This window comes from Halyomorpha halys, unplaced genomic scaffold (genome assembly GCF_000696795.3).
Source record: "Halyomorpha halys isolate HHAL.00 unplaced genomic scaffold, Hhal_1.1 Scaffold152.1, whole genome shotgun sequence".
Lineage (NCBI taxonomy): Eukaryota > Metazoa > Arthropoda > Insecta > Hemiptera > Pentatomidae > Halyomorpha > Halyomorpha halys.
Window position 1 is genome coordinate 303,181 of NW_027109315.1, and position 10,006 is coordinate 313,186.

The following is a 10,006-nucleotide window of genomic DNA, read 5'->3' on the forward strand; positions in this document are numbered from 1 at the left end:
GCCTGGGGTATTGACTTTTTTCATAAGTGGCTGTCCCACAAAATGAAAAACTTAACCCCCCTCCCCTGTCCCCTACTATTGTTAGAATAGGTTGATCACCTGTAGATAACCAGGCAAACATCACCTTCGGTATGGATTGCCTTAATAAAAAAATAAAAATACTGTCCTAATATGTAGGAACAATTGAGGGCATTGAACAAAACGATTTTTCACGTAATTATAATCTTGAATTTTCAAACTTTTTTTTACAATTATTAAAAACTTTCAATATTGATTGCAATAACTAAGGAGACAGGTAGCTTCATCTCTCGAGTAAATTTAGAATTAATAATTTGTGCTTTCTATTGCTAATAAGATATTTAGTACAAAAGGAAAGAATTATTTTTTTGGGACAAAACTGTACAGTACAATTCCAGACTCACTCAGGATGGAGTTACGTCCTTTGCAGGTTATATTATGTAATTTTAAATTGACTGAAAATCATTTCACAAAAAATGTACATAATTCTTGGTGAGGAAGGGTTTCTGATCCCCTATAATAATAATAATACGATGGTGATGCCAATCGAAAAAATCTTTCAAAGGTATAGAACACATAAAATACTAAATACCAACATATATTTGTCTTTACAATCAGAACATGTACATTACAAAGCATTATCATGAGTCAATTATTTAATTCCTACTTCTACATAATTAATTATCCATTTCAATATTGTTGTGTAAAATCTGTAAGACTTGAAAATTGAATTAGTTCGGTAGGTACCCAACGTCAACTATAAGTGACATATTAAGGCAGTTATATTAGGCAGCATCTTCACACAAATCACTCTGATGAAGGCCTGAAATTCAGGTTGAAAGATCGGTACAAATTAATACGTTTTGCTTATTTGTGTATCTTTGCTAACTGCTAACCTGACCTTCTCCTCACATATTAGGTTTTTTTCAAAGCTTGGACCATCTCATTTAATAACCAATTTTTGTTTGGATTTAAAAAAACAAACAGATAAAATGAATATGCTTATTATCACCTATCTGTAATGATTTAGGAAAGGAAACAATTAATTAACTACAATTTTTTTAAATTTATAATTTGTAATAATTCAAAAGAAATTTATATTTTACTAACATCATTACAATGCAAGTTTTGAGACATTGTATTCTAAACTACTAATAACAATACTGTTATAAAACTATTTACAATTGATATATTCATTTATAAAAACATAAAAAATAAATTTGTTTTATTCTCAACAATTTTTGATTTTACAAAATTAAAAACAAATTTCAAAAATTCTGACTAATATTAACAATAAATTATTTGTATCTATGTTAGCCTGATGTTAATAAACATACATGATGGAAACAAAGATACTTCAATTTTTAGAACATAATCTCTATTCATTTAATACATAAGAGATACTTTTATTTTAAATCTCTGTTTTATAATTACTAAATTATATAAATGACAATTTAAAAGTAATATAAAAAAAAATAAAGAAAAAAGACTTGATAAGGTTTCATTACTGGTAGCATTAGTTTAATTTTTTTTTATCAGTCTTTTTACTTCAGGATTTTTCCTGAATGAGTTCCAAACACAAATCCAAGATTCTCATTCTTGAATTTTTGCATTTTCAAAAATAATTTTTGAACAAAAAAATGATCAGTAATTTGTTAAAATATAAATTACATTATCCTGTTGATGGAACCTATTATCTATTTATGTAATTACGAGCAACAAATGGCACCATCATTACCAGTTATAATTGACAATACTTCAACAATATTTGATTCATTTAAATTTGACAAAAGATAAATTAATAATTATTTTAAATCACTATTAACTAAAATGCCTTTAGTCCTTCAATTTTTGGTAAGTTGGATTTCTCAAGAACCTGAACCACAATCCAGACCGCTGTCTTTCCTCTAGCAACTGCCATATTTGTAACTATGATGCTGTTTTTTATTAGAGTTCCTGAAATAAATAAGAATTTATTGATATTGATTATGACAGTGCAAACAGATTGTTTCATATTAATATTCAATTTTTGTATAAGATAAGTAACATTTATCTGAAATGATATTCTCATTCATAAAATGAATAAAATTTTAAACTATAATGAACAAAATATATTAGATTGCATAATTAAGTGAATATATCTCAGAGAAATGTCACTAATCTAAATACTACAACTACTTCAAAGTTTTCAATTAATAAAAGTTAATAAAATCAACTTCAGAAATATTGATGACACAATATTAAAATTAAATAAACAGAACACAATTTATTGATTAATTAATAAATAAGTTAATTTTTAAAAAAATGGTTTAATGATAATCAAGTGTTAAAAACATTTCTGAAAATGTTAATAAATTTCAATTCCTATAAATCATCTAAGATTTTACAGGTATTGGTAGCCCACAAATACAAATATGAACGTACCTATAACATTAGGGCAGTCAACATTCGGCTTTGCTCCTTCAAAAATCAAGGTGTTGGAATTGAGCAATACTCCAGAAGTAAAGTTAGCATCATCTATCGACATTAGCCAGCTTTCACCTCCTCTTATTGTACCTAATAATGATGAAAAATATGTATTGTTATGTATATTATAGATCTAGTAATAAATGATAAAATTAATTATATATAATAATTCAATATAACTTTTATTGAAATTATTACAATGAGCCACTAGTAGAAAATAGGTAATAGTTCTTAGTAGAATGTAGCCTTCTAATATTACCAATGAATATTCTCATTTTAACTTGTAAGTTGTAAATAATTACCAGATACTTTGTGAGAATTCTTCCCAGATATAACAATCGATACTGTCGGTTCAGATGTCTTATCATTGTGTGCTTGTGTAACAAGGACTCCAGCTTCCTCAGCGAGGAATAGAGCATTGATCAGATTTAGACCATTCTCAGTTCTTCCTGACATGAGACCAGCACAAACGGACGTTTTCATAAAACGGAGTGCTTCTAAGCCTGTAACAAAAAAAAATTATAATTCATTTTCTAAAAGTGATTGAATTGAAATTGAAAAATTAAATAAAAATTAATTTCTTATTACCTGTAGTTATGATGTCAATTTTCATTCCTTTAAGTGGTTCCTGCTTGTAGAGTCTCCCAACTAGATTCCCTAATTCTTTACCCAAATTAATCCAAGCTGTGTTTGATGGTATTCTCAAATCATTGAGAACTGGAGCATTAACAACTCCGGCTAAACCTTCTCCAGGTTTTGCTATAGAAATCAATTGTTCAGCTATTTCAACAGCTACTCGTTGTTGTGCTTCAACAGTACTAGCACCTGTAATCATCAATAAAAATTAAATTTTTGTTGTAACTATTTCTTAGTCAAATAAATATATTTGTTTCAGAAGACTTCGACTCGTATTTTGTATTATAACTATAATTTATTTGCATATTAAATATTTTGTTGGTAAATTTAATATGGTAAATTTGATCAGTGAAACTTGACGAACTCTTAAAAAAAATATTGCTGATCTAAAATTGATCAATATCAAAATTGATGAGAAAATATTTCTCCAAACATTGATTTTCATTATATAAAAAAAAAAAAAGACAAATTTTTCTTTTTTTTTATATTCGGTCCATTATCCAATTTTGGTGCTATTTTAATTATAATAAATACAGAGCTGACTAAGAATGATTGACCATCTGAATGTGAATGATTTTATTCATGTTTCTTTTTATCTTCCTTGATACCAACATTTCCTTCTCACTTTGAAATCTTAATTATCAATTTTCATCTAATTATAAAATGTATAATGCTTGTTTTATTACTTCCGATTACAAACCTAAGTCACTACCAATCACTTAAGATTTTACAAAGCAATGGTACAAGTATCTTTTCAGTAAACCTAAAAAAACAATGCCTGCCATGTTTTCATTCTTATATAAGTATTGTATTAGTATTATTATTAAGTAATTATATTATTATAGGTATAAAACATAATTTGAATTTTAGCTAGCACAAACCAAAGACTAACAGTTTTTACTTTTTCAAACAGTTTATGTTCACTTACTATTAACTTCTTCAGTTTTTCAGGATGTGAAATAGAATGAACAAATTGTGAGTATTTTTATGGATGGTCACTTCCTAGTACTCAACAATGTAAATACTGATTAGACTTATATTTTCTGTTACATAGTTTCATAGTATTTCAGAACCTCTTTACATTTATACTTTTCTTTGTTTCTATGAAGCTTCTCTTGAGTGTAAAGATGAAAAATGGTTGATTTTTCACTCCCTGGCCTAAATGAAAATGCTTTGGAGCTAGAGAGTGACCAGTATGGCCAGTGGAGATACAAATACTTAATTTTCTTTCAATATTCACTATAAATACCCCCCTTCCTCTTAGTTTTGACTAGTGGTATTCTCAATTGGTAGTTCAGGATACTTATGTTTGGAAAATTAATAAACAAGGTATTATTAAACTTCTTTCATACCCTATTTTTTTTAATATATATAAGAAAGGGAAGAATGGTATTTTCATCTCTCACCCGAAATGAAGTGGAATAGCAATTGATGTAACGAGTCTCAACTTGCCAGTTTGGTATTTTTCCTTGTTTTTTTCTTGGTTATGGGAATATTTTTCCCAATTAAGTCAGTTAACTTATAGAAAAAAAATACTAAAAGCTTCTGTTAATTCCTTTAGATCCTGATCAAACATATGATGTTTGTTTACATAACTTGTTAAAAATATTATTTCTTTATGGTATTGGATATTATGTTCTATGTTGAGTTTTGTTGTCATAATAGATGTCGTAATAATGATAATGTGAGAATGTTACTAGTATTTTTAAGCAGAATAGGTATCATGTTGGTGTTCCAAACTATGTTGTTTGTTGAAATTGTTTATGATACAAAAAACTGAATATTACTAAATAATTACTTTCTATTGAAATTGATCCAGTAATTAGTATAAAAATCTATATCATAAAAAATATAATTTGAAGTGTGTGCCTGCTTCAAAATCTTATTGAAAAAGGCCTGGAAAATAGCAATTTTCTCATTTAAAAAAAAAAATTGATATAAAATATAAAATTGATTTGTATTGTATTATTCTATAGTTTAATAGTTATGCAGAAATTTTTAACTATGTAGGTAAATTAATTTACTTTATTATTTTTTATGTTTAATGTGAAATCATGATTAAATAATTCATTGGTGAAATATGAAATAGACTGTAATATTAACTTAATTTTTTCACAGGGACCCCACAATGCTAAGACATAAAATTTCTGTTTTTAACCAACTAAATTTCTAAAAAAAATTGTATCACTTTTTTAAAAATAAAAACTAATTCAACTGTTCAATTATTTAATCATGACAATTAAATACAATAGTATACCATTATATTTTTAAAATAATCAAATTAAAATTAATGATTTCATGAAAGTAGTGTTATGTAGTTTAATCTTTTTTACATAACTATACTCAATCAATTGCTTAAATAATTTAAATATTATAGAATGTACTAATTTTTCATACACAAAAAAAATTAAATTAATAATGTTACCTAGATGAGGTGTTGCAATCACTTTAGGATGCTTGATGAACTCCACTAACCATTCTGACTTGGGAGGTTCTTCTGTGAAAACATCTATTGCTGCACCACCGCAACGTCCGTCCTTGAAAAATAAAAAACATAAATAACATAATAATGTTTTATATAATTGATATTTTTTGAAATTATTGATATTTTTAATGAAGATTTTATAATAGACGATTCCAATGATATCTGATGGGTTTCAGGATGGCAGACATGGAGAAAAAGTCAAAATAAGAGAAAAAAGAGCTTAAGAAGCTCCAATTGCTTCTGAAAAATATGCATAATGGGGAAAAACATGTTAACTGAAGCAGTACAGGAGAAACATGAGGTAACAAGTCTAATAATAAGTTGTCATTTAGAGTTTTAGTTCTCATTTTATTTAAAAATTAGTACATTGGATCAGAGATCTAATAAAACACAAGGGTATCTTGTTTTTCTCTACTACTCGACTCTGTTTTATTGTATTATTTATTTAAATTAAAACACTGCCCCAGATTCTACATTACTTAAAGCTATTTTTAATTTGTTTCACCTTTGCTCATGTGAAAATAGTTCTGAAAGATTCCAAGGTATGATATATCTTATCGTATTAGAAAATGTGAGATATCCCCCCTGTTGTCTTCAATTGTTTAGCTGAAAAAAAAAGCTTATTTCAACAATAAAAATTAAAAAACAAAACAACAAAAATGCTCACTTTGCTTAAAGAACCCCATTTTATATAACAATGAAAGGTAGAATAGTAAATAAATATAAAGTTAAGTATGCTTTAGATTGATTTTTAGCTGCTACTGAGTTCTAAATTTAATCCACTTAAAGATAATTAATTTGCCAGATAAATATAAAAAAGTAAGCATGCTATGTTTCTACAATAAATTGTTTATCTTTAATATTTAATTTCTTGTTTTTTCATTAACTTTTTTTTTCGGTTGGCTTTACAGACCTAGATCTTTGGCCATGCAAACCAGCTTTCTCAACGCCTAACTATCTTGGGCTACTACTTTTCAGTTTGCTGCATGGAGCTCTTTTGCATCTTTGTTGATTCTGGCTATCTATCTCATTTTCTGCAAGCAGTTCACTGTTCTTCTCCTCCATGTGTTAAGGCTCTGATCTCAGATCACTCTTGTAATTGTAAGGGGTACTTTCTGTTCAAATCTCTTGATTCTGCTTTCTAGGGTACCTGTTAGAGCCCAGGTCTCACAGCCATTGGTCAGAGCTGTCTTTATTGTGCCATTGTACACCCTTAGTTTCAGATTTTTGGTTTCTGAGGCTTGTTTTGCATTTCCTAATATGGGACAGGTTTATCAGCACTATGCCGAACCTGTAGGTCCAGGAGCTATGTGTTAGATACAGGGGTCGCTCACCTCCCTATGCCTTCCCCATTTAAGGGTACCCAGTTAATGATGTTGGGTTGGCCTCAGGAGGGCTCCAGAACCCACAGGGCTGAATTCACGGCCACAGTAAAAGAATAAAAAGTATCTGCTACAGCTGGATTCCAATCCGGGTTCTTGGAGTTAGTTGTACAACATTTTCCCTCTGTGCTACTCCACTCTTTTCAAAGTCTCATTGTTTTGATTTTCCATTTATTTATTGATCGATGTCCATTATGGAATAAATAATTTAGTAAGTGTTGCTAGTAGAAAAATTTCAATAAGGCTTAAGTTAGTCTATGTATATGATCTCAGTATCCACTGATTATAAATTATTCATTAAGTAATTAAAATTCAAACCTATCATAAAATCCTATTATATAGTTTTGATTATTCATTTACTACACTTTTATCTAATATTCCTCTATTTATTATTATTTATGGAACACAAATCTCTGAGTTCCCCAAGGAACATTGGCATTTGAGAGTTTGATGATATTTGTTTAATTTTTTATTGAAATAAATAAATTAATTAATTAAGATACCCAGAGTAAGGGACATAAAAAGAAGGGTATGTCAAAAAGTAATAAAATAGGTTTATTAATCACCTTAAGTGCTTCAAGCAATGCCTTCTCATCAACTATCCCTCCTCTAGCAACATTTATTATTTTCACACCTGGTTTACACTTGTTAAGGCTATCTCCATTAATGAGATCTAAACAAAAACGAAATCATTGTCAGTTTAATAATTTCTTACATTTAGTACTGGCATAAGGGAAAAACATACTTTTAGTTTGAGGTATTAGAGGTGTATGAACTGTGATGTAGTCTGCAAGGGGCCAGATTTCAGGAAGCTCCATTTTTTCTATTCCCAGAGCAGCTGCAGATTCTGCACTGACAATGGGATCGAATCCAATTATTCTCATACCAAATGCCTTCATCCTTGAAGCTACTTCGCGACCAATCCTTCCCAGGCCTAACACAGCAAGGGTTTTTCCTAAAAGTTCTTCTCCGGTGTAAAGCTTTCTGTCCCATCGACCCTCTTTTAATGACTGACAGCCACTAGGCACATTCCTGTTAAATAAATAAAATCCATATTAGTTTAGAATTGTTAATTCATTTATAATTTATTATTTAGTCAATCATAAAATATACAAACCTTGCTAAAGAAACAACAAGTGCACATGTCAGTTCACAGGCACTAATTGAGTTGCCTCCCGGAGTGCTGAAAATAATTAGTAAATCCTGTTAATTTTAATATTATTAACATAAAAAGGGGTAAATTGAAAATCATAATGCTTTTTTTAATATAAAAAGTTCAATTTCTTTTTACGCAAGTACCATGAGAGCTTTCATAAATGCCGTATTTATTTTTGTTAAATTAATTATCGTTTGCTTCTTACTCTGCCTAATCGAAAAACAAACCAAAGTGATGACTTAAAAATTTTAACATTTCAAAAAACATTTATAAATCCATTAATAAAACAAAGTTAATTGACTTATAATTACCCAAATATATCTGTTTAATAATATTTTTAAACCTAGTACCACATTTACTTCCTTACAACAAAGCCAAGTCTTATATCTTTTAGGACGGGTGATGTTTTTTCACATCTTTTCCGATGTTTTAGTTTTGCTGTTTTTTCTGTTGTATTTTGTAATATAAGTTTACACTTTTAATCAAATTGGAAGTTAAGTTGGGATGAGGACTGCTATGTTGGGATAGGAGTAAAACATATTTGAGAAACATTTATGTAACCCTTACATGACTGCAGGAAAGATTTAGGATGTTTCTTTCTCCAACTTCAGTTTCTTCTTATGGCAAATGTAACTTTTTAGTTTGATTGTAAATTCAGAATGTGAATGTATTGACTTGCATGGTCATTTCACATTACGAGACGTAAAGTTCCATTTTTAAATTATTATTTTTAGTCATTTGATGGTTTTATTTAATTAGAGGTAATTCTAATTCTTATTATTTATGTTTTCCTTTCTACTCACTTGAGAACAATTATTCCTTTTTTAGTCGCTGCTTCCACATCTATATTGTCTACACCAGTTCCTGCCCTCCCAACCACTCGTAATTTCGGAGCAGAATTGAGAACGTTAGCCTTTACTTTAGTCTCTGACCTTACAATCAAGGCTTCTACATCCTGAAAATGTAAAAATAAGTTGTAATTATTGAATTTTTATTAAATTTTAATAAAAAGGATAAACAAAATTAAAACTGGGTGTATAGAAAAGAATAAATTATTGTACTCAAAACTTAAAAACTGTCCACTATTAAATAGTATTTGTAAGTATATGAAATAAATAAATTCTTTTTATTCTATGCATCCAGTTTTCAGTGGATGGTAAGAGGAATACAGAATGTACTGAATAGTCTACAAGCTTGGTCGAAAAGCAAACATCTCTGCTTCTCTATTGAAAAGACCAGAGGTGTATTATTTTCAAGAAAGAGGACTCCAAGCCCAGTACCTCAACTTTTTATGTACGGAAATTCTCTAACACTCTGCGACAGCACCAACTTTCTCGGACTGATATTGGACCATAAATTAACATGGTCAAATCATATAAAGCACTTGCGAGAAGAATGCTTTAAGAGGCTCAGACTGTTAAAAGTATTAGCAAAAACTTCTTGGGGAGCTGATAGAAAGTCGATGCTCATGCTCTACACAAGTATAGTAAGATCCAAAATAGACTACAGCTGTGAGGTTTATTCTTCAGCTAAAACAAACTGACTCCAACTCTTAGACTCCGTACACCATACTGGAATAAGACTTGCCACAGATGCTTTCAGGACGAGCCCAATAGAAAGTCTCTGCGCTGAGGCTTCTTTACCACCACTTATTTTCCGGAGGCAGGAACTCATGAACAGTTACATCACCAAAATCAAACTCCAACCAACTAACCCTGCGTACCCCCATATATTTCACCCTCGTTGAATGAGAAAATATGAAATGAATCCTTCACAGAACGCTCCATTAGGCATAAGACAGACAGAAATCATAAGAGAGATTTATGGCATGCCTACAAACCAAGCTGATTCTATCTATAGATT

At 29.4% G+C, this 10,006-nt stretch overlaps 1 protein-coding gene across 1 annotated transcript in view; it reads right to left on the minus strand.

Annotated features, from left to right (window-relative positions):
- Positions 1-595: 595 nt before the first annotated feature.
- Positions 596-10,006, minus strand: part of LOC106678661 (D-3-phosphoglycerate dehydrogenase) — a 24,026-nt gene continuing 14,615 nt past the window's right edge. The window contains exons 2-10 of the mRNA XM_014417345.2: positions 8,947-9,098; positions 8,105-8,170; positions 7,733-8,019; positions 7,554-7,660; positions 5,546-5,657; positions 3,073-3,309; positions 2,787-2,987; positions 2,443-2,574; positions 596-1,974 (exon numbers count right to left, since the gene is read on the minus strand). Of these exons, the coding sequence (XP_014272831.1) occupies positions 1,844-1,974; positions 2,443-2,574; positions 2,787-2,987; positions 3,073-3,309; positions 5,546-5,657; positions 7,554-7,660; positions 7,733-8,019; positions 8,105-8,170; positions 8,947-9,098 (1,425 nt within the window). The 3' untranslated portion in view covers positions 596-1,843. The remainder of the gene's footprint in view (positions 1,975-2,442; positions 2,575-2,786; positions 2,988-3,072; positions 3,310-5,545; positions 5,658-7,553; positions 7,661-7,732; positions 8,020-8,104; positions 8,171-8,946; positions 9,099-10,006) is intronic.